This window comes from Meles meles, chromosome 20 (assembly GCF_922984935.1).
Source record: "Meles meles chromosome 20, mMelMel3.1 paternal haplotype, whole genome shotgun sequence".
Taxonomy (NCBI): domain Eukaryota; kingdom Metazoa; phylum Chordata; class Mammalia; order Carnivora; family Mustelidae; genus Meles; species Meles meles.
Window position 1 is genome coordinate 12,358,341 of NC_060085.1, and position 25,288 is coordinate 12,383,628.

Genomic DNA, 25,288 nt, shown 5'->3' on the forward strand with positions numbered 1-25,288 from the left:
CTCCTGAGGTCACACAGCTAAGAGGCAGAGCCTACGGAATCCTTTCTGAGGCTCATGTCCAAGTGTGGCCACACTTGGTTGGGATGGTGGGCTGAGACAATTGCAGTTCTGGAATGATCTAGATTACTGGTAGTTTTTTTTTAAACTTCGTTTTCTGTTAGGATCTCCTGTGGGCCAAGGAAGTGGCGGGGAAAATCCTACATATGCCCAAAGCTGTAGTAAAACTCTCCTTCCTACCTCCATTGGCCAACTTGGCTCTGCCCTCAGAAATGCCCCTTGAAGTTCTTTCTCAGAACCCCAGAAATTTGGAGTAAGCCTCCTCTCAGCTCAGACTTCTAGGCAGTTTGGGAGTCTCTGGTGTCAGGCAGCTCTTTGGCATAGAAAGGGGGTGCTGTGAGCAGGGATAGGGGTAGGTCGTCTCAACTACAGGTTTCTGGAGTGAGTGCAGGCAGGGCGAGAGTATGGGGCAGTGGAATCAGTGTTGGGGGTCTTGGCTGCCAGGCTGCCAGTGGGCTCCAGGACCTGTGGTTCAAGGAGAGGCAGATATGTGGTTTCTGGAGGGGGTGGGCGCAGTTGTGTCCTGCATTCCTTCTCAGGAGCCCACACACCTTGTATGACAAGTCCCCGACAGGAGGCCGGGCTAACCTGACAAACCAGCGCTCCATGGGCGTGGGCCACTGAGCCAGTCGCTGGCACCTCAGTTTTCAGATAATGCCAGCCCCAGGAGGACAGGTGGGGCCACTTCTGCCAGGGTGGGGCCACCGGGTGTCCTTGCCTGGTGTCTGATGCACCAGAGGAGCGGGTTTGCCAGCCTCTTGGAGCATCCTGAGAGTGTCAGCTTTGAATTTCTCTCCCTCCAATAAAAGAGTGATAATGGAAATAGGAATGATGGCGAAAATTTGCATGCCTCCTGCCAAACCTCATCTCACTGAAGTGTCGCAAACAACCTTAAGAAGTATTGGGCTTGCTGTTATTAACCCCATTTCACAGACTGGCAAACAGAGGTTGTGGGGAGGGTACTAGACTCTACTCAAGTCTGCTTACTTGGGGAGGAGCAGGGCTGTGATTTGAATCCAGGCTTGTCTGAATCAAAAATGCACATTTTAAGAGAGATGCAGTCCCAAAACAACATTTTATTTTTAATTTTTTAAGTTGAAGTGTAAGGAGTTTTTGCAAATTGAACCCATACATGTCACAGAACCCATATCAAGAAAGAAACAGCTCTCTGAGCCCCAGAACACCCTCTCCCCAACTGAAGCATCTTCATTCATTTTTTCATTAATTTCAACTAATTAACTTTTTAAAAAAATTTTGAAAAAACAATTTTTAAAGATTTTATTTATTTATTTGACACACACAGAGAGATAGTGAGAGACAGAGCACAAGCAGGGGAAGTGGCAGGCAGGCAGAGGGGAGGGGGAAGCAGGTTCTCTGCTGAGCAAGGAGCCCGATGTGGGGCTCAATCCCAGGTCCCTGGGATCATGACCTGAGCTAAAGGCAGGCACTTAACTGACTGACTCACCCAGGCGCCCCATTGAAAAATCTTTTTAAGTAGTCTCTACATCCAGTGTGGGGCTCAAAATCACAACTCTGAGATCAAGGGTCACACATTCTACTGACTGAGCCAGTCAGGTGCCCCTCAACTAATTAACTTTTAAATAGGCTTTATATTTTATTTTATTTTTTTTTAAAGATTTTATTTATTTATTCGACAGAGAGAAATCACAAGTAGACAGAGAGGCAGGCAGAGAGAGAGACAGAGGGAAGCAGGCTCGCTGCTGAGCAGAGAGCCCGATGCGGGACTCGATCCCAGGACCCTGAGATCATGACCCGAGCCGAAGGCAGCAGCCTAACCCACTGAGCCACCCAGGCGCCCCTAGGCTTTATATTTTAGAGCAGTTTTAGGTTTACAGAAAAATTGTGCAGAAAGTAGAGTCCCAAAACACCCTTCAACTTCCCACAATTTCCCCTACTGTTAACATCTTCCATTAGGATATGTTTCTTTAAAAAAAATATTTTCTTTTTTGTTTATTTACTTTTTACAGAATTTTAAAAAATATATTATTTATTTATTTGAGAGAGAGAGAGTATGAGAGAGAGAGAGAGCGCGCGAGCGTGAGCAAGCGCACAAGCAGGGGGAAGGGGCAGAGGGAGAAGCAGACTCCCCACTGAGCAGGGAGCCCAACACGGGACCTGATCCTAGGACCTTGGAATCATGACTGGAGCTGAAGGCGGATGCCCAACCAACTAAGCCACCCAGGCACCCTGCTTATTTGTTTATTTTAGAGAGAGTAGTAGCGGGGGAGAGGGAGAGGGAGAGGGAGAGAGAGAACCTCAAGCAGACTCTGTGCTGAGCGCTGAGCACAAGCCTGACATGGGGCTCAATTCCATAACTCCAAGATTGTGACCTGAACCAAAATCGAGAGTTGGATGCTTATCAAACTGAGTTACCCAGACACCCTTAGGGTGATATGTTTCTTACAACTTATGAACCAATGTAAACACAGTATGATTAACTAAAGTCCATTGTTTACATTAGAACTCATTCTTTGGGTTGTACAGTCAACTGATTCATCTTTATATATTTTTTTCTCTTTATATTTAATTAAAACATTTTTGAATGAGCATTATGTGTTCATATTATAGAAAGTAAAGAAGTCCCAAAGATGGACAGAGAATGTTAAGTTTCCCTTCCCCTCCCACCTCCAGTTTTTCCAAGCCCCTTCCAGAGACAACCACCATGATAAATTTCTCATGGGGCCTTTTTTTTTTTTTTCATTTTTAAATATTGAAGCAATCTTTATCTCATATAAAATAACTATTTAAAAATGAAAAATTCAGGGGCATTTAGCACATTCACAGTGTTGTACAACCATCACTTCTATCTAGCTCCAAAACATTTTCATCTCGCCAAAAGGTGAGATCCCGTCCCTGTTAGCAGTCACTTGCTTCTCCCCTAGTCCCTGGCAACCACCAGTCTGCTTGCTGTCTTTCTGGATTTGCCTGAAAATTTCATATTAAATGGGGTCAGACACTCTAAGCCTTTTATATGTGGCTTCTTTCACTCAGCGTGATGTTTTTGAGGTTCATTTTTGTTGTATCTGTATCAGGACCTCATTCCTTTTCATGGCTGAGTAATATTCCATTGTGTGAATATGCCATAAGATACGCATCCATTCATTTGTTGAAGAACTTCTGGGTTGTTTCCACCTTTTGGCTATTCTGAATAGTGTGGCTATGCATATTTATATATAACTATCAGACTACGTTTTCTATTCTTTTGACTATATACCTAGGAGAGGAACTGCCAGGTCTTTTTTTTTTTAAGGTTTTATTTATTTGAGAGAGAGAGTAGAAGCAGGAGAAGTGGCAGAGGGAGAGGGGGAAGCAGACTCCCCACTGAGCAGGGACCCGACCCCCTGATGTGGGGCTTGATCCTGGGCCCCGACCTTATGACCTGAGCCAAAGGTAGACACTTAACCGACTGAGCCACCCAGGCACCCCTTGGAACTGCCAATTCTATGTTAAACTTCTTGAGGAACGTCCAACCTATTTCTCAAAGAGGCTGTACCACCTCAAAACTTTTTGTAGCACTTTTTCGGTGGGGGGGCTTGGCAGGAGTGCTCTTGTTTGGAGGGGGGGCAAGAAGAACACAGGTACAGAAAGCAGAGGACTTAACTTCCCCAGTTTATTGAGCTCTTCCCATGAGCATCAGATGGACATCTTGCTGTTGTTACCATTTTGCAGATGAGAAGGTGGAGGCTGTCAGGATGACAACCAGTTGGCGATCTATAGTGTGTGTCTTTCTACTTAGAGCAGAGTCTGTCCTGGGAAGAGCTGTAGCCCACGTCTGGCAGAGGGGGTGGGCCCAGAACTCCCCTCCCTGGCCCACCCACCTGGAGCAGGCTCCTTTCTTTGAGAGCTGGTCTTTTCTCTTGTTGCAGCTCACTCCCGTTTCAATTTTTCGGGAAGACATTTCCTTTGTCAGGGTATCAGCTGGGATTTTTCTGGGTGGGGGTAGAGGTTCTTGCTGTGACTCCATTCAGAATACCCCTCATTGCCTTTGGCAGCTACTAGGAGGATGAAAGAAATGACCCAGAGAGCCAATGCACACAGATGGTGTTCAATAAGGCAGGTGGCTGATTGTGGTGAAAAGGGACTGTCTGAGCAGAGGTGGGCCTGGAGGATGAGGAGAAGCCTTCATACACAGAGCTGGGGGAAAGGCATGCCAAGCGGAGGTAACAGCATGTGCAAAGGCTCTGAAGGGGGAATGAACTTGGCCAGTGATCAGAGTGACTGGAGTTGAGTGAGCGAGGGGGAGGGCAGTGGGAGAGAGTTGGAGGGGTCCTACAGGGGCCAGGGACACAGGCCCGTGAGAAGGGGCGTGTGTGTAGTCCGGGAGAAGGAATCTGAATTGTGTTTAGAGTGTTACGGGGAACCATGGGAGTATTTTGAACAGGCTGTGATCTGACTGAATTTTAGGAAGATCCCTTTGGCTGCTGTGTGGAAAGTGGACTGCTGTAGTGGGGCAAGAGGGAACTCGGGAGACCAATGGGAGGAGGCTACTGCACCGGCGGCCTGACGCGGGTTGGGATAATGGGATGGAGAAAAGTGAATGGGTGTGAAAGATATTTAGGAGAGACGACTGGCAGAACCCGATAACAGACTGGATGTGGGATGAGAGGGAGGAAGGAGGGGAGGTGAATATGATGGCCTGGGATACGCCCCTGGGGGACATCCGGGAGGTGGCTGGACCATTAGGAGCATTGTCGAGACATGGGTGGCATCTCAGAGGCAAGGTCACAAAAACCATGGGAGGGGGTGAGATTCCTAGGGTCTATAAAGAGAGAGAGAGAGGAAGAAATGACTCAGGACCAGTCTGAAGGAACGCCAACATTTACAAATTGGGTGAAGGGGTCCAAAACATCTTGAGAAGTGAGATCTTTATGGCTGAGGTGGAGGATGGGCAGGGGTCGGCTCCTGAAGGGCTTTGGATGCCAGACTGAGGGCAGTGGGAGCCATGGAGGGTGTTAGAGCAGTGGAGTGAAGACAGACCTTCAGAAAGGTGACTGTGGTGTCTGGGATGGCAGCCAGACTGCAGTCAGGTTGCCCAGGGGTTAGAGAGGACCCAGAAGTCTTGGGTCTGCCAAAATGGCGACACCACCTGACACCAGGCCACACACAGGAGAAGGTCACACTGGGGTGGATCCCAGAATCATCTTTTACAGTCACCTCCAGTTTCAGATAGGGAAACTGAGGCCCAGGCCACACAGCTAGTCACTGGAGTCAGGATTAGGTAGAACACAGTTGTGTGTGTGTGCACACAGGTGCATTTAATAGGAAAGCCCCTTTCATTTAGCTTCTTCATTCGGGTGTCTGCCCAGCTAGCCCTCCCCAGAGAAACCCTCCTGGACCACCTTATCTAAAAGGATTGGTCTGTATCATCTTACGCTGTGTATGAGTTTCCTGTGGCTGCTGTAACAATTTACCATGAACTGGGGGGCTTAAAACAACAGACATTTATTATCTCATAGTTCTGGAGGCCAGAAGTCTGAAATCCAGGTGTTGGCAGGGCTGCACTCCCTCTGAAGGTTCTAGGGAAGAATCTGTTTCCTGCCTCTTCCAGCTTCTGGTGACTCCAGTGTCCCAGGGTCTGCCTGCGTCTTTGCGCAGCCTTCTCCTCTTCAGTGTGTCAGATCTCCCTTTGCCCCCCTCTCTCTTTTGTTTTAGACAGAGAGAGAGAGAGAGAGAGAGAGAGCATGAGCACATGAGTGGGGGGAGGGGCAGAGGCAGAGGGAGAGAATCTCAGGCAGACTCCCTGCTAAGCCCTATGTGAGGCTTGATCTCATGACCCTGAGATCAGGACCTGAGCCAAAAATCAAGAGTTGGATGCTTAACCAACTGAGCCCCCCAGGTGCCCCTATCCCTCTGCCTCTCTCTTGTAAGGACATCTGTCATTCCAGGTGGGACCAACCAAGACAATCTAGGCTATTCTTCTCATCTCTAGACCCTTAACTTAGTTCCTACTGCCTGGGACTTGTGACTTGGAGCTCTCTGGGCTTCATTTTGAGAGGTTATTTGCTCCCCACCTCCACCCCTACCTGGGCCTTCCAGGGGGCATATCGCCTACACCAGCCAGTCTGTCTTTTTCAAAAGACTTTTTGGGGCACCTGGGTGGCTCAGCCAGTTAGGTGTCCAACTCTTGGTTTCAGTTCAGGTCACGATCTCAGGATTGTGGGATCAGGCCCTGCATCAGGTTCCATGCTTAGGGCAGAGTCTGCTTGGGATTCTCTCTCCCCTCTCTTTGTTCCCTCCCCACCAAATAAATAAATACATCTTTAAAAAAATTAAAAAAAGGATTTTTAATTGTGATAAAATACACATAACATTTATTATCTTAAACATTTGTGTATTAAGTACATTCACATTGTTGTGCACTTGTCACCACTGTCCATTTCTAGAACTTTTCATCTTCTTCAGTTAAAACTCTGTCCCTGTTAATCACTAACTCCTGCCCCGGGCCCCTTAAGCCCCCCACTCCCCCAGCCTCTCAAGCCCACTATCTACTTCCTGTTTCTGAATCTGACTCCTCTAGAGACCTCTTTTAAGTGAGATCACCTAGCATTTGTTGTTTGTGTCTCTTATTTCACTTAACATAATGTCCTCGAGGTTCATCCATGTTTTGCAGGTGTCAGAATCCTTTTTAGAGCCGAATAATATTCCCCTGTATGAATGGACCACATTATGGCCACCTTTTGGCTACTGTGACTAATGCTGCTATGAACATGGGCGTGCAGATATCTGTTTGAGTCCCTGCTTCTTTTTTTTCTTTTAGGATTTTATTTATTTATTTGTCAGAGGGAATGAGAGAGAGAGCGAGCGAGCCAGTGCACAAGCAGGGGGCGTGGCCGGCAGAGGGAGAAGCAGGCTCCTCTCACAGAGCAAGGAGCCTGATGCGGGACTTGATCCCAGAACCCTGGGATCATGATCTGAGCTGAAGGCAGATACTTAACTGACTGGGATCTACCCAGAAGTGGGATTGCTGGATCATATGGTGATTCTATGTTTAATATTTTTTAAAAAGATTTTATTTATTTATTTGACAGACAGAGATTACAAGTAGGTGGAGAGGCAGGCAGAGGGAGAGGAAAGCAGGCTCCAGGCTGAGCAGAGAGCCCAACAAGGGGCTCGATCCCAGAACCCCAGGATCATGACCTGAGCTGAAGCGGAGGCTTTAACCTACTGAGCCACCCAGGCGCCCCAATGTTTAATATTTTTGAGGAGCCACCATACTGTTTTCCACAGCAAAGTGGCACCATTTTACATTCCCGTGAACAATGCATAAGTGTTCAAGGTTTCTCTGCATGTTTGCTAGCTCTCATTTCTTTTCTTGATAGTAGCCATCCTCATGAGTGGTCACATCATCTGCATGACTTGTAATGTAAGTCAGACCAACCCAATGGGGCTCTCCAAATTTGGTGATGACCCACCCATCCGTCTTCTGTATGGAGGATATAGTCGGGCATTGGCTGATAGAAGAGCCAGTGAGTCTGAGACCCTAATGGAGGGAAACACGGGCAGGAGTGGGTGGGGACTGGGGACTCAGGTGAGGACCTGGAGTTCAGGGTTCCTTTAGCTATGTTGCCCCAGGAGGTGGAGCACAGAGGTGGAACCCTTGACTGGTTGGACTGAGTGGAAAGTAGAGATGAAGACAGGACCCATCCATTTTCAGGAATGTCCTTGGCATCGTCTGAGATCTGTGAGCCCCAAAGTGATGGAGTTTGGCCGTTGGTGGGGGCTCAGGGGGCCTCTGCTAGCTCCAATCTCCCTTTAATTAGAGGAACTGAGATTCAGTTGTCCAGAGAATGGAGAGAAGGTAAGACCTAAGTGCACTTTAAGATTCCATAAAACGAGGCATGCACTTCACTGAGTGTGGCGCATGACTCATTGCAATGCTCCATACGTTGTCACTGTGTTATTAATACTATTGTTTCCTACCCGCTTTATTTGGGTTCCTTCAAGAGTTGACCCTCAGGCAAGGATTTGAGTGGAAGGAGCTTATTTGGGAAGTGACCACAGAACATACCAGTAAGGAAACAGGAAGCGAACCCCAAAGAATTGAAAACCGGGACTCTGACACGTACCTGTACATGCATGTTCATAGGTGCACAATTCACAATCGGCAGAGGTGGGAGCAGTTCAGGTGTTCATCAACAGATGAATGGATAAACAAATTGTGATACGTCCTGACAATGGACTAGTACCCAGCAATGCAAGACATGAAGTTCCAATGCACGCTATAATGAGGATGAACCTTGAACACGTCACGCTGGGTGAAAGAAGCCAGACACAAATAGTCACATAATATATGATCCCATTGATATGAAACAAAGTGTCCATAGAAGCAGAAAGCAGATTAGGGGTGCCTGGGTGGCTCAGCTGGTCAAGCATCCAGCTCTTGGTCTCAGCTCAGGTCTTGATCTCAGAGTTGTGAGTTCAAGCCCTGCATTGGGCTCTGCGCTGGGCATGGAGCCTCCTTGAAAGAGAGAGAAAGCAAGCAAGCAAGCAAATTAGCAGTTACCAGGGATTGAAGGTACAGGCGAATGGGGAATGACTACTCATTGGGATGGGATTTCCTCTTAGGGTGATGAAAAAAATTTGGAGCTAGAACGAGGGGCTAGTTGCACGGTGAATGTAGTAAATGCTACTGAATTGTACACAGTTGGTCTTTGGACAACATGGGTTCAAACTGCATAGGTCCACTTATATGCAGAATTTTTACAGTGCAGTCCCATAAATGGATTTTCTTTCTTAAGATTTTTGTAATCTTTTCTTTTCTCCAGCTGACTTTTCTGTAAGAATATAACATATAATACATATACAAAATATGTGTTAATTGACTTTATGTTATCAGTAAGGATTCCAGTCAATAGTAGACTATTAGTAGTTAAGATTTTGGGGAGTCAGAAGTTATATATGGAGTTCTGACTGTTTTATAGGTTTGGCACCTCTAACTCTTTCATTGTTCAGGGGCAATTATACTTTCAAATGGTTCATTTTATGTTGGGTGAATCTCACCTGAATTAAATAAAGAAGAAAAAGAGGCCAGACAAGGGAAGGGAGGCCTCTAATAGAGAAAGTTCCTGTGGTGGGCAGCTGGGGTTTAATCCCCCTGGGGAAGCCTGGTGGCTCATGTGGAGCCCACATCTCAGGGTCGTGGCACCCCAAGAGAGAAGCTATCTATCCAGCAACATTTATCAGTTGTTGGTTAAGAGCTGCTTTCAACATGAGTGTGTGTGTGTGTGTGTGTGTGTTTAAATTTTCCAACACTCTGGCCATCCACACATGGGCAAGAAGTCAGGAGGGATGCCCTGCAAAGTCAAAGCTGAGGGCATGTGGACAGGGCACTGGTGCATTCATCTGGCTAGCAAGCTGAAGGTCACTGCTGGGGGAAGGTTGAGAGTTATCCTTGGGGTCTGGGACTCCTGTGTATTGAGCACCTACTGTGTGCCAAGTACACGCTGCTTGACTCCACAGGTCATCCTGTGTGTGGTGCACACATGGCCAGAGGATGGCTCCTACTTGCACTGACCCTCTCATCCCGTCTGTCCCCCCAGGATGCTGCCCATCACAGAACACCTGCTGCACCTCCTGGGAGTGGAGAAGACCACGTTCCGCCTGTATGCCGTGTCTGTGCTCCTCCTCTCCCTGCTCTTCTTCCTCTTCCGCCTGCTGATGCAGTTCCTGGGGCTCTGCTGGCGTTTCTACCTCACCTGCCGCCGCCTGAGCTGCTTCCCGCAGCCGCCCCGGCGCAACTGGCTGCTGGGCCATCTAGGCATGGTGCGTGTGTGTGGCTGGGCAGGGGGACTGGGCAGGTCCCAGGTATTCAGTAAGGATGATGGACCTGACTGTTTCCTCCATTCCCCAAGAATGCGGCTGGAGCCATGAACAGACCCATTTTACAGGATTGAGTATGACTGAGGCTCAGAGAGGGCAAGCAGTTTACCAGACGTTACACAGCTGGGATGAGACAGAATGACTCTAAGGTTTTCTCTGTAACTTCAGGCCATTGCTTAGCAACAGGTACCAGTGCCTGTGAAAGTCGTCAGGTTCTGTGATCCCCAGGCAGGAGGCGGGGGTGGGGGGAACTCCTGTCAACGTTGTTGCTCTGCCCCACCCCCAGTGTGTTTGTACCCTCTCTCTCATTCTCTTACCTTGCCCTTCATGTCTTACTTCACACACAGGTGTTAAGCATTAGATCAGGTGCTTTAAAAATATTAACTCTGTCCTCTTGACAGTCCTCGGAGGTGGTTCCCATGACTACCCCCGTTTTGCTCCTGAGACTATCATGGCACAGAGAGGTTAAGTAGCTGGCCCTAGGACACACAGCTTGTCGGTGGCAGAGTTGGGGTTCAAACCCAGGCCATCTGTCTCCAGAGTCCCTGCTCTTAGCTCTGTACCCTCTGCTGCCTCTTGTTTCCAGATGATGAAACCTGCACTTTTCTAGAAGGGCTTCAGAGGTCAGAGGAAGCCAGACTCCTGAGGGCACTGAGGCTTTTAGGGTCCTACAGTCCAGCTCCTAACTGCCTATAGCCCTCAACTGGTGCCCCTTCCAGGCCTCAAGGAAACAGAGGGACAGTTGTGGAGAATTCCTGGTTCAGGCCTCATGCCAGGTGCAGACGTGGAATTCAGAGAGGCAGTCCAAGGGCAGTGGTCATCAGTGTGTGCCTGATGTCCATCTCTACTCTCTCCTGCCATGTGACCTTGGGCAAACGATTTCACTTACCCATGCCTCAGTTTCCCCATCTGCAATGTCGGGATTATGATTGTTCCTAATAACCTCATGAGATTGTTTTGACAGGTCTTAAAGTCATGTCCATAGCATGCTTGGCACTGAGCCTGCCACGTAGTGGAGGATGTGCTCAACTCCTGGGTCCTGCAGAGACTGGAGGTCTCAAGGAATTCTAGAAATATTTTAGATACTACTTGGACTGAGTGTCCCAGAAGAAGGGAGCAGGAGACACATTTCGCTCAATAGCTCAAAGAACATTTTATGTGTCTTTAGGAATGCCTCTCCTGGAGCCAGCATGCACTAAGTTTCATGCATATATACCTGAATCTCCTCCCTCCCTTTCACCTCCCACCCCTGCTCAGGCCTTACCTTCCCCTGCTGAACCGTGGTCCCACCTCCTCCCTGGCCTCTTACCCACAGTCCATCCCCCATCCTGGCCCCAGAAGGATTCTTGAAACCAACCACGTCCCTCCTCTACTCACACATACTCCATGGCTCCCCACTGCTGTCTTGAGAAATTCTCAGGTCCTCAGGTAGTGTTCAAGCCCCTTCAGACTCTAACTCCCACCCTCTTCACGTCTAGTCCTGCAGAATGGCTTCCTGTTCCTATCACCAGGCTCTGACTTCCACTTCCGTGTCCTTTGCTGGAACTCTGCCCCTATGAGAATATCCTTCTCAGTTGGATGAACTTCTACTCCTTTGTCATTCCCCATGTCCAGTACTCTTACTCTGAGAAGCCAGCTGGCTTTACTGGTGGTTCTAGAGGTAGTAGCCAGGCTCTGGTGCCACAGACAGTTGGACAGGGCCGGTTCTGAAGTCCAACCTTGACCCTGTGGGCCCAGCCTGCCTCCTGGGGCCATGAGTTCTCGGTGATGCCATGGTTTCTCTTGGGTGTAGATGGGCTCAGGGTGAACGTGGCTGAGGAGACACAGGAGCCAGAGTAAAGTCATTTGCTGACTTGTTCACCCATTCATTCATTTGTTTGATGGGCAATTGCTGGGCCTTGCGTTTGGCCAGACAGGGGGTTAGGTCCCTTCATATCTGAGCTCTCCCCTAATTCTCACAGCCCGTGGAATAGGGATGGATCTACCCAATACTATGGATTTGATCTTTAGAGCTCCAGTGAGGTTAAGTGACTCGCCCAATGTCACACAGCTGCCATGAGCAGACCTGAGCTCAGATCCTTCTGACATGGGTGTGAAATACTTCTGCCCTGTGTTTGTTAAGAGCATGCATTTTGGAGCCCGGGGGGGCCTCTGTTCAGGTCCTGGCTTTGCCGCTGTGGCAGGAGACGCCAGTGCCTGCCTGGATCCTTCGGCCCATTTCTGGATGTGATGGCCTGACCTCCGGCTGCCAGAACCTGCGTTCTAGGGCTTTCTCTCACACTGTGCACTGTGGGCTTGAGAGTTGATGTCCCAGGAGGGACCCCCAGCCAGTGACTATGGGACGGTAGGAGTTGATGTGTAACACTCCAGCTTCCTCATCCTCTGCTGGGTTGACGTTGATTCATGTGTCCCCTAGAGGTCCCCAGGAAGACGGAGCCCTGAGTTGCTATGGCCATAACTCTCTCGGCAACTCCTCCTTTATGGGCTGCCTTCCCTCCCTGTCTCACTTTCCTTAGTCCCCTGCCCACGTTTTCGGGGGATCCCCCTCCAAACGAACCACTAGCTCTAGCTAGAGCTCTTGTCTCAAGACTTGCCTCTGGGGGACCCCAAACCTAGACACTGACTCACCTGTCACTTCAGACAAGTCATTTGGCCTTTCTGAGCCAAGGAAATTGGGGAAAATAGTAGCAACTTTGTTATATAATATTTGTGTGTGTTGAAGGTATGAGTATGTGAGAAAGGTATGAACATATGAAAAGTGTCCACAGCAGTGCCTAACACTGCAACCCTGTGTATGTGTTAAAAATAACAATACTAGGGGCAGCTGGGTGGCTCAGTTGGTTAAGCACCTGCTTTCAGCTCAGGTCATGATCCTGGAGTCCGGGGATCGAGTCCCGCATCAGGCTCCCAGCCCCACGGGGAGTTTGCTTCTCCCTCTGACCTTCTCCCCTCTCATGCTCTCTTTCACTCTCTCTCTCAAATAAATAAATCAAATCTTTAAAAAAATAACAATACTAGTAATTTTATTGCTAACAGAGCAAGTACTCAATAAATGCCAATCATTATGATTGTGCTTATGGTTACTGTTTTTTTATTTCTTGGACACTAGCTATGTGTCAGGCCCTTGTGCCGGGCTCTCTCATTTTGTTCATTCATGAATTTTCTCAACTGCCCTCAGACAGAGATTCCATTCTTCCCCACTTCTCAGGTGAGGGAATACCGGCTTAGCCAGGTGCAGCCTTCATTCAGCGAGTCCTACAGCCATTCTGGGCTCATTTGGAGGACAGGGGAGGTAGCCGGAGGGAAAGGCTAGGGGAAGCTGGGGCTGGGCTCCTCCTCACTATCTTTCCCTACTACCCCCTGCAGTATCTTCCAAATGAGACGGGCCTCCAAGATGAGAAGAAGGTGCTGGACAACATGCACCATGTGATTCTGGTGTGGATTGGACCTGTATTGCCGCTGTTGGTTCTGGTGCACCCTGACTACATCAAGCCCCTTGTGGGTGCCTCGGGTAGGTGGGCTGGGCCTTTGAGTGATGGGTAAGCCCTGAACTCCCAGAGCTCACCTGGGCTTCTAGGCACGCCAGGCTCTCCAGGGGAAGGGCCATTTGAGCCAGGATTTGAAGGATGAATAGGAGTTCACCAAAGCAGCCATAGTAATACAGGTAGTGGGAATAGCATGAGAAAAGATAGACAATATCTAAGAGTCCCGGGAATTTGAGAGGATGTCTACTCCCCTGGAAGTCAGAGCTAAACATGCCTGGATAGACAATTGTGGGGCCAGGATTTTGTTATATGGTTGCTGCTTAATTCTAAGCTATGGCTGCCCAACATTTGGCTTCTGACATTCCCACTGCGGCTCTTCCAGCTTCACTTGGGCTGCCCCTGATTGGAGGAAGAGAAGAAATAGAAGGATTGTTTCTCCCTCCTGAGGTCCACACCTCTCCCAAGGTGTAGGACTCCCAGGTGTGCTCGGCAAGCTCTGGTTCAGCCTTTAACATGCAGATCCAATGACCCCCTTCTCCAGGAAGACCTGGGGGTGACCCTCCAGGCAGAGCATAGCTTTCTCCTCTGGGCTTCTCCATTCTCAGTCCTAACCCTTTAAGGCTGAGTGTGTCTGCATCCAGCCCCATCCCTCTCATAGGAGTCTGGATCTGCAGTGTGGCCTCGCATGTAACTGGGCATCTCCAGAGGCATCGGGGTATTTGGGAGAGGGGGGAGGAATGAAAGAGCTCCAGGAATTTTAGATCTCTGGCCCCAGCCTGGGTCTCTGCACCCATGTGTAGAGACCACCATCCAGGTTGCCACCCTGGAGCCATGAAAGCGGAAGGGGCTGCTATCCTTCCCTTCCCCAGCTATGCCCTCCCCACCATTGCTGCGTTTGTGAGGGGGTGCCCACCTCACTGCACAGACGGGGAACCTAGACCCTGGGAAAGGTGACTCTTCCAAAGGATGGTACCAATTGTGGGAAGAGCCCTGGGCTAGGACTTAGGCAGGCTGGACTCTGATCCTGCCTGGAGCCATACCTGTTGTGTGATCGAGAAATTCATCTAGCCTCACAGGGCCTCAGTTTCTGCTCTGTAAAATGGGGTGGTTGTGAAGGCTCCAGATGATGTGGGTAAGTGCTCATGAGGGTTTGTTCTCTCCTGCCTTTTTCAATCCTGTTTTTCTTTCTTTCACCTTCTCTTCCTCCCCCCCTACTCCTAAAAGCTTCGGTTTCCTGAGTACTGTCCTCTCTGGTTGTGAGACCCCAAGTAGAATAGGGAGTGGAGCCTTCGGTGTGGCCTCAGTTCGCAGTAGATGCTCAGGCCTCTGCCTCTCCTCTCCTCGCCCCTCCCCTCCCTCAGGATGGGCAGGACACCCACTACCGCCCCCTGCTGGAGGAGTCAGATGGGGGCTCTAGGTAAGGAGTGTGGGGCTGTGAGTCAGGACCGACAGGCCTGGCCCCCAGCTGCGGATCCCGTTCCCCACTGGGACCTCCACAGGACCATACGTGGGGAACTGGCTGCTCTGGGCCCAAATCCCCACGGCCCGTGGAGCCTGAGAAAGGCACAGCTCCTCTTGGACCTCTCTTTCTTCGTCTTATATTAGGTAATTGGGTTAGAGAGGATTAATGGGCGCAAGGAGGTGAAAATGATTTATAGAGGCTGAAACGTGATATATAGGCATGTAATTATAGCTTGTCTTTCTACATTCATTTTGTATGGAGTTGGAATTCACATAACATATAATTAACCATTTCGAGTGTTCCCAATGTTGTGCAACCCTTGTCTCTCTCTTGTTTCAAACTTTTTCATGGCTCCATAAAACAGCCTGAACCCATTAAGTAATTACTTCCCATTCTCCTCTGCCCCTATCTCCCGGGACATCCCCCCAATCTCCTTTCTATCTCCACAGCTTTTCCTGTTCTGGATATATCATAGGAAAGGAAAGGAATTATACACAATGAGGCCTTTTGTGACTGACTTCTTTCCTTCAGCAAAATGTTTCTGATGTTTATCCACAGTGTAGCGATGACCAAGACCTTACCTCTTTTTTGTTTTAAATTTTTTTATTTTTTTAAAAGATTATTTATTTATTTGACAGAGAGGGAGAGAGAGATTGAGAGATCACAAGTAGGCAGAGAGGCAGGCAGAGAGAGGGGGGAAGTAGGCTCCCCGCTGAGCAGAGAGCCCAATGAGGGCTCGATCCCAGGACCCAGAGATCATGACCCGAGCCGAAGGCAGAGGCTTAACCCACTGAATCATCCAAGTACCCTGACCTTACCTCTTTTTAAGACTGAGTAATATTCCATTGTTTGGATATATGGATATACCATGCTTGTTTAGCCACTCCTCCACTGACAGACATTGGGTTGTTTCTACCTTTGGGCTGTTATGAATGTTGCTATGAACATGCATGTACAAGTTTCAGTGTGGTTGTATGTCTTCATTTCTCCTGGGTAGATCCCGAGGAGTAGAAACGCAGCGTCAAATGGGAATTCTACCTTTAACTTTTTTTTTTTTAAAGATTTTATTTATTCATTTGACAGACAGAGATCACAAGTAGGCAGAGAAGCAGGCAGAGAGAGAGAGGAAGGGAAGCAGGCTCCCCGCTGAGCAGAGAGCCTGACGCGGGGCTCGATCCCAGGACCCTGGGATCATGACCTGAGCCGAAGGCTTAGCTTCTGAGCCTAACCCACTGAGCCACCCAGGCGCCCCTCTACCTTTAACTTTTAAGGAACCACCAAATTGCTGTCCATGATAGCTAGGCATTTATTTTTCACTCGTAGGACCTTGCTGGGGGCTGGAGATGCAGATATTCATCTCACAAGTTCTTGACACCCGTGACCAATAATTATAATCATAGTTACAAAAATAGCCAGCAGTTGGTTAATTATTCATTTATGTGTACAAATATTTAATGAGCTCCTGCCATGTGCCAGGAACATATGAGCTCATTGAGTTTTTGTAGGGATGCTATGAGGCAGGCAGGGTTGTTCTGTTTCTCCTCTGGAAGCTGAGGAAGTGGAGGGACAGAGGGCTAAAGTGCCCAAGTTTACACAGGGAGTTAGAGGTAGGGCTGGGATTTAAACCCAGACCTGGTCTGCCCAGAGGCCAAGCTCTCAACCACAGTGATAAGGATCCTTCCTACTGGGCACTGGGTGGGGCCTTTTCTTATATGATCCCCTCCAGGGTAGACGTTACCAACCCCTTTTTACTGAAGGGGACACTGGTGAGAAAGGCAGCCCAGACACAGACTCCTGGAATCAAATAGTCAGAGTTGGAGTGGAGTAGGGACCCAAGGATGGGAGAGCAAGGGTTCAGCTGGGGAGACTTTCTGGAGGAGGTGTCAGTGAAGGATGTTTGGAGTTTGCCAGATGAGAAGTGTCAGGTGGAGGGTTTGCCAGGACAAAGATGCAGATGTGTGAAAGTGCCAAGGGAATTCAGGTGACTTGTGGTGTCTGGAGGGAAGATGGTATGTGGGGAGGAGTAGGCAATGAGACAGGAACTGGACTCAGAACACCCACGTGCAAAGCAAATAAGCTTGTGTTTTACCCTGGGGGCATTAAGGAATGATAGGAGGTGTCTGAGCAGGACAGCCATTGAACAGGTATATCAGAAAGACCCTCAAGAGGCCTGGGCTGGAGTCCAGATCCCAGAGAGTAAAGGAGTGACTAGACTTCCACCTTCTTCTCCAGGGCTGCCTCTTCCTGGAAGCCTGTCTTGAATTCCAGCAGCCCTTTCTCTGTGCCTCCCTTTGCTTCTGGCACACTTTCTTTGCTTGGTGTGCTTCTGCTTCCCTTTCTTGCCCCACCCGGAGCTCCTCCAGGCAGGGTGTGGACCTGAGCCATCTCTGGTCCCCAGTGTTGCCTAGCATGGGTTGGGTACAGGAAGATGCTAGAAGAGATGTCCTGAATAGGAGGATGAGTGGACAGATGACTGTGTGCACAGTTGGCCAATTCCTAGGTAGTGTGTGTGTAGGTGGCTGAGTCATGTCTCAGATAAAAGTGACAGCACTTGAATTTCAGGTATTTCCTTCCTGGGCCTCAGCCCATTCTGTCCCATGTCTGCTCAACACACTGAAAGGGAATTCACTCGCTAACCCGTCCATCTCTCCATCCGTCCATCCATTTTTGCATTCATTCAACCTTTGGTTGGATCATTCAATAAAAATTATTTAACACTAGGGGTGCTTGGGTGGCTCAACTGGTTAAATGTTTGACTCCTGACTTCGGCTCAGGTCATGATCTCAGGGTTGTGAGATCAAGCCCCATGCTGGGCTCTGTGATGGGCATGGAGCCTACTTAGGAGTTCTCTCCCAGGGTGCCTGGGTGGGTCAGTTGGTTGATTGTCTGACTCTTGACTTTGGCTCAGGTCATGATTCAGGGTTGTGGGATGACGTGCTCCCTGTGGAGTCCACTTGTCCCTCTTCCTCTGCTCCTTCCCCTGCTTTCTCTCAAATACATAAATAAAATCTTAAAAAAAACCTGTCTCTTCCTCTCCCTCTGGTCCTCCTCTCCCCTCCCTCTCTAAAAAACATTATTTAGCACCAGTATATCAGTGATCAGCATGTTCCCTCCTCTCAAGGGGACTGTAACTGGATGGATACAATCTAGGGGGACTGGTGGAGGAGGGATAGCATCCAAGCAGAGGCTCGAAGAATGAGGGGAGAGTGTTTGAGGCAGAGAGGGCATGTGGTAGAAAGACCTGGAACAGAGAGACAATGTGACTTTTTCAAGGATATGAAAAAAATTCTGTGATGTTAGAAGACTGAGCATATAGAGAATGGAGGATGAAGGTGTTTTCAAAGAGGTCTGGACTGGGGTAGGTCATTCAAGGTTTTGAAAATGGTCTGAGCATCTGGTGGTTGCGGCTAATGGGTGTGAGTGGGAAGGGACATGGTCAGATGCAGCATCTGATAAGACCTCCTAGGACCAGAGTGCAGCGCAGACTGGAGACCAAGAGCACAGGAGGTGCAATTCAGATGGCCTGAGTTGGCAGAAAAGAGGGGTGATGAGGGTGAAGCGGGCCATTCTGGATGGAGAGCACAGCCTGGACAAAGGTTTGGAAGTAGGCCAGCATGTGGGATTATTTGGTGTATGTTGATGGGAGAGATAGGAGAAGCATACAGGGCAAGATGGTGCATGGCCTTCAGTGCTTGCTTGAGCTTGAATTTTATTGCCAGGGTGATAGGGAGCCATGGGAGGTATCTAACCAGGGGAGGCTCATGTTCAGATCAGCATGTTATAAGGATCTTTCTGGGGCAGGTGGGGAGGATGGACTGTAGGGGTGACATGGAGGTCAGAGCTCAGAGAGGAGGCCCAAGGAACTCGTAAGTGGAGGTCAAGGGTTAGAACTCTGTTTTGGGTCATCACCACCTCTTCCTTCTCCACAGCTGCCATCGCCCCCAAGGATGACCTTTTCTATGGTTTCCTGAAGCCTTGGCTGGGTGAGTATGGGACTGGGTGGGTTGGGCTGGGGCTTCGGGGAAGAGAGGGTGGGGTTTCTTGTGGTATTTCAGAGTAGAAGGAGAGGCCCTTAATTTCAGTCTTCTGGGCCCAGGAGATGGGCTGCTGCTGAGCAAAGGTGACAAATGGAGCCGCCATCGCCGCCTGCTGACGCCTGCCTTCCACTTCGACATCCTGAAGCCCTACATGAAGATCTTCAACCAATGCACGGACATCATGCATGTAAGTTGCAAGGTTTCTTGGGAAGAGGGTGTCCTGGGAATGAGACTGGTCCAGGCTCTGACTAATGGATAAGCTGGCTGATGTTAGGAAGCTTCACTTCCTTTATCCTATAAAGTAGCAAGTGGGCAGCTAGGTCGTTAGAAGCCTGGCTTAAAGTCTTCAGTCTCTACATCCTTTTGCCATGCGTCTCTCTCTCTTCTAGGGTAAATGGCGGCGCCTGGCACAGGGCTCAGTGGTCTCCCTTGACATGTTTGAGCATGTCAGTCTCATGACCCTGGACAGTCTTCAGAAATGTGTCTTCAGCTACAACAGCAACTGCCAGGAGTGAGTGTGGCCTCCCTGGGGAAGACAGAGCCCGTTGCTCTAGAGCAGGGTAGTGGGAGAAGAAAGGAAACTCTCAAGCGTTCGGCATCCCTGGGCTGTTAGGCTCTGCCACAGATGGGCTGTGTGTTTCTGAAATCTAACATCACCTCCCTGAGCCTATATCCTTACCCCAAAATGGAACCCCATTTCCTTCCACATAGCCATTATGTGAGTATTGAAATAATGTAAATTGATGGTTTTGCATATAGTAGGTGCTTAATAAATGCTAGTTTCCCTCATTGCTCCGTGAAGAGTAGTTTGGCCTTTGGAAAGTATCTCCCCATTTTCTGAGCTTTAATGTCCTTTTTTTTGTAAAACAAGGATGACAAGCCTTGACCCTCTGAGAGATGTTTTAAGAATAAAATGCTGTCAGGGCACATGGGTGACTCAGTCAGTTGAGCTTCCAACTCTTGATTTTGGCCCGGGTCATGATCTCAGGGTAGTGGGATCAAGCCCCCTGTTGAGCTCTGGGCTTGCAGAGCCTGCTTGAGATTCTCTCTGTCCCTCTCCTTTTGCCCCCCGCCCCGCCCCTGCTCTAAATAAATAGCACTTTGTCCTTAAAAAAAAAAAGAATAAAATGATGCCACACTACCCTGGCACACAGTAGATGCTCAGTGAATATTTGTTGAATGAATGAATAAGATGACCATTGTCCTGGTTCATTCATTCATTCAGCAGATATTTTTGTGTCCCTACTATGTACAGGAGACTATGCTAGCTACTGGGAATATGGTGGTGAATAATAGACTAAGTTCCAGTTCCTTGGAATTTATAGTCTAAGTGGGTACATATCGAATAAGAGATGTTGTAAATGGCAAGTTTGTAGCACATAGTAGGTCTTTAATAATAAGCTTCTGCCTTTGCTACTTGGGCTTTGTAGGGTTCTGGGTTGGGTAAGGTAGAGATGACCTTAGTGATTGATTAATTGATTAATTAATTAATTAAACTGGAAATATTTACCAAGTACCTACTATGGGCCACTCTTGGACTAGGCACTATGAATACAGTGGTCAACAAAATAGAAAAGATCTTGCTCCCCTGGAACTTACATGTTGGTGGGAAGAAAGGCAGTAACGATGCTCAAATAAATAAGCAAGAAAACGACAAATTGACAAGTGTATGAAAAGAAGCATACTTCAGGACCAAGGACAGCCCCTTGCACACCTGTCCTAGTGATTTCATTTTTTCCCCCCATTTTAAAAGACATTTATCTATTTATTTGAGAGACAGAGAGAGCGAGAGTGAGCATGGGGTATGGGGGATGGAGGGGCAGAGGAAGAGGGAGAGTCTTAAGAAGACTCCATGCTGAGTGTGGAACCCGATGCAGGGCTTGATCTCATGACCCTGAGATCAGGACCTGAGCCAAAACCAAGAGTCAGATACTTAACCAACTGCGCCACCCAGGCACCCCTTCATTTTTTTTTTAATTATAATGGTTTTACTGAGATATAACTCACATACCATATGATTCACCCATTTAAAATATACAACCCAATGGTTTCTAGTGCATTTACAAATTGTGCAACCATCACCATAATACATTTTAAAATATTTCCACCAAAGATAAGCCCTGTACATTTTAGCGCTCACCCCCACTTCCCGCTTCTCCCAGTGTAGGCAATCACGAATCTTCCTTCTGCCCCCGCAGATTTGTCTATTATGGAAATTTCATATTGATGGAATGATGCCAACTTCTCTGTCTGGTTTTGTTCACTCAGCATAATGTTCTCAAGGTTCATTCATCCTGTGTCAATATTTCACTTTTTTAGGTTGCTGAATAATGTTCCATTTACCACGTTATACCACATTTTAAAAAATCCATTCATCTACTGATGGACATATGGGTCATTTCCACTTTCTGGCTATTATATAAACATTGGTGTATGTGTGTGTGAATGTATGTTTTTAATGTTTTTTTTAGATTTTATTTATTTATTTGACAGAGAGAGAGATCACAAGTAGGCAGAGAGGCAGGCAGAGAGAGAGGAAAGGAAGCGGGCTCCCTGCTGAGCAGAGAGCCCGATGCGGGGCTCGATCCCAGGACCCTGAGATCATGACCTGAGCTGAAGGCAGTGGCTTCATCCACTGAGCCACCCAGGCGCCCCTGTTTTTATTTTTTTTAAGATTTTATTTATTAGAGAGAGTGAGAGTGCATGAGAGGGGTGAAGGTCAGAGGGAGAAGCAGACTCCCCATGGAGCTGGGAGCCCTATGTGGGACTCGATCCTGGGACTCCAGGATCATGACCTGAGAGCTGAAGGCAGTCGCCCAACCAACTGAGCCACCCAGGCGCCCCTGTTTTTAACTTTTTAAAGTCCGTACCTAGGAATGGAATTTCTGGATTATGTGATATTCTTTGTTTAGATTTTGAGGAACTGCCAGACATTTTCTCCAATGTAGATGGGGCATTTTATATTCCTACGAGCAGTGTGTGAAGACTTCAATTTCTCTACACTCTTTTCAGCACTTGTTAATTTTTTAAAAACACTTGTTATTATCTGTCTTTTTGGTTCTAGATGTTCCTAGTTGGGGCAAAGCAGCATCTCATGGTGGTTTTGATTTCCATTTCCCTAGCAGCTGGTGCTGTTAAGTATCTTTTCGTGTGCCATGTGGCCATTTGTATATCTTTTTCAGCAAGACGTCTATTCATATGCTTTGCCCATTTTTAAATTGGGTTATTTGTCTATGGTTGCATTTTAAGAGCTCTTTCTATATTTTAGATACAAGTTCACCATCAGGAATGGGAGTTCTCCCACTTTGTGGCTTGTAGGCATTTAGTCTTAGTGATGCTACGTCTATTTGGAAGTCCTAATCCTTTGGACCTACTTTATTTTTTTTTTAATTTATTTATTTTTATTTGCTTATTTACAGCATAACAGTGTTCATTGTTTTGGCATCACACCCAGTGCTCCATGCAGTACGTGCCCTCCCTATTACCCACCACCTGGTTCCTCAACCTCCCACCTCCCCCCCCCCCACCCCGCCGCTGCCCCGTCATAACCCTCTGGTTGTTTTTCAGAGTCCATAGTCTCTCATGGTTCATCTCCCCTTCCAGTTTCCCTCAACTCCCTCTCCTCTCCATCTCCCCATGTCCTCCATGTTAGTTGTTATGCTCCACAAATAAGTGAGACCATATGATACTTGACTCTCTCTGCTTGACTTATTTCGCTCAGCATAATTTCTTCCAGTCCTGTCCATGTTGCTACAAAAGTTGGGTATTCGTCCTTTCTGATGGAGGCATAATACTCCATTGTGTATATGGACCACATCTTCCTTATCCATTCATCCGTTGAAGGGCATCTTGGTTCTTTCCACAGTTTGGCGACCGTAGCCATTGCTGCAATAAACATTGGGGTACAAATGGCCCTTCTTTTCACTACATCTGTATCTTTGGGGTAAATACCCAGCAGTGCAATTGCAGGGTCATAGGGAAGCTCTATTTTTAATTTCTTCAGGAATCTCCACACTGTTCTCCAAAGTGGCTGCACTAACTTGCATTCCCACCAACAGTGTAAGAGGGTTCCCCTTTCTCCACATCCTCTCCAGCACACGTTGTTTCCTGTCTTGCTAATTTTGGCCATTCTAACTGGTGTTAGGTGGTATCTCAATGTTGTTTTCATTTGAATCTCCCTGATGGCTAGTGATGATGAACATTTTTTCATGTGTCTGATAGCCATTTGTATGTCTTCGTTGGAGAAGTGTCTGTTCATATCTTCTGCCCATTTTTTGATATGATTATCTGTTTTGTGTGTGTTGAGTTTGAGAAGTTCTTTGTAGATCCTGGATATCAACCTTTTGTCTGTACTGTCATTTACAAATATCTTCTCCCATTCTGTGGGTTGCCTCTTTGTTTTGTTGACTGTTTCCTTTGCTGTGCAGAAGCTTTTGATCTTGATGAAGTCCCAAAAGTTCATTTTTGCTTTTGTTTCCTTGGCCTTTGGAGACATATCTTGAAAGAAGTTGCTGTGGCTGATATCGAAGAGGTTACTGCCTATGTTCTCCTCTAGGATTCTGATAGATTCCTGTCTCACGTTGAGGTCTTTTATCCATTTCGAGTTTATCTTTGTGAATGGTGTAAGAGAATGGTCGAGTTTCATTCTTCTACATATCGCTGTCCAGTTTTCCCAGCACCATTTATTGAAGAGACTGTCTTTTTTCCATTGAATATTTTTTCCTGTTTTGTCGAAGATTATTTGACCATAGAGTTGAGGGTCCATATCTGGGCTCTCCACTCTGTTCCACTGTGGACCTACTTTAAAATGTACCTGGGTTTTGGTTTTATTCAGGTATGATGAGGCCAACAGACAGATCAGATGATTGCCATTAAAAAAATAATTTGTTGGGGTGCCTGGGTGTCTCAACTGGTTTGGTGTCTGCCTTCGGCTTAGGTCATGATCCCAGGGTTCTGGGATGGAGTCCTGCATTGGGCTCCTTGCCCATTCGGGGAGCCTGCTTCTCCCTCTCCCTCTGCTTGCTGCACCCCCTCCTTGTACTCTCTCTCTCTCTCTCATTCCAATCAATAAATAAAATTTTAAAAAAGAAAAAAGAAAATCTAGTCTATGCAGGGCCTTTCTCTGTCACCTATGCACGGGGAGGAGAAACTTGTCTCAGGGGCCAGGTCCATGCTCCCGGCTCTTCTCCCCTGCACGTCCCCAACAGGAAGATGAGCGATTACATCTCAGCCATCATTGAGCTGAGTGCCCTCGTGGTCCGGCGCCAGTATCGCCTGCATCACCACATAGACTTCATCTACTACCTCTCGGCGGATGGGCGACGTTTCCGGCAGGCCTGTGACACCGTGCACCGCTTCACCACCGAGGTCATCCAGAAGCGGCGGTGGGCGCTCCATCAGCAGGGGGCTGAGGCCTGGCTGAAGGGCAAGCAGGGCAAGACCTTGGACTTCATCGATGTGCTGCTCCTGGCACGGGTGAGGCTGGGTCCTGGAGGGCGGAGACTGGTGCAGGACGGTCTCCTGGAGGATTGCACTGACCTTGTAAAATGATAAGCATCAAAAGTGACAGACCTGGGATGCAGGTGCAGCACACGTAAGACTTACTGTATTAGTTTGTTAGGGTTGCCATAACAAAGGGCTACAAAATTGGTGTGTGTGGGGTTACACCCCAGAAATTAATTTTCTCAAGGTTCTGGAGGCTAGAAGTCTGAGGTTAAGCTGTTGACTGGGTTGGCGTCTTCTGAAGCCTCTCTCCCTGATTTGTAGATGACACTTTCTCATGTGCCTTCACATTGTCGTCCCTCTGCTTACGACTGTGTAAGTTTCCTCTTTTTCTAAGGACACCAGTCATATGGAGCCAGGGCCCACCCTAAAGACCTCATTATAATTGAATTACCTCTCTAAAGGCCCGGTTTCCAAATATGGTTACATTCTGAGGTCCTGGGAGGGGAGGTTAGGCCTTTACTGTATGAGTTCTGGAAGCAGGTGGGACACAATGTTGCCCACCAGACTTATGATGATGAAATAACAAGACTGAAGAAATGTGACAGTTGCAGAGATCACTTCTATGGAATTTCTGAGCAGTGCTTGGCTTCTAGATTCAGACAGTCCTGGGTTCCAGTTCTGGCCCTGCTCCTTAATGGATACTTCACCCTAGGCCTCTGATGCTCCCCTCCAAACCTCAGTTTCCCTATTTATGACATGACGGTTACGTGGCATGGTCACAGGTGTTTGTTGGGCATCCAGCAGGCTGTCTGGTGCTAGTAGCTACTCAAGAAGTACAAACTCCTTTCTTCCCTTTACTTTTCACTCTCCCTCCTGCTTTCCATCTTTCTTAGACAAGCTGCATACATCTGTCTGCCTGGAATCCTTCCCCCTGCAGCTTGGCTTGAGAGAGGGGCAGATAT

General features: G+C 48.0%; 1 protein-coding gene across 3 annotated transcripts in view; it reads left to right on the top strand.

Annotated features, from left to right (window-relative positions):
- LOC123933231 (ultra-long-chain fatty acid omega-hydroxylase) overlaps nt 1-25,288 on the top strand; it is a 52,898-nt gene that overhangs the window by 21,492 nt on the left and 6,118 nt on the right. For all 3 annotated transcript variants that reach the window (XM_045992301.1, XM_045992303.1, XM_045992302.1), the window contains exons 4-9: nt 9,618-9,840; nt 13,264-13,408; nt 18,774-18,827; nt 18,941-19,068; nt 19,271-19,392; nt 24,089-24,356. In XM_045992301.1, coding sequence (XP_045848257.1) covers nt 9,619-9,840; nt 13,264-13,408; nt 18,774-18,827; nt 18,941-19,068; nt 19,271-19,392; nt 24,089-24,356 — 939 coding nt within the window. In that variant the 5' untranslated portion in view covers nt 9,618. The remainder of the gene's footprint in view (nt 1-9,617; nt 9,841-13,263; nt 13,409-18,773; nt 18,828-18,940; nt 19,069-19,270; nt 19,393-24,088; nt 24,357-25,288) is intronic.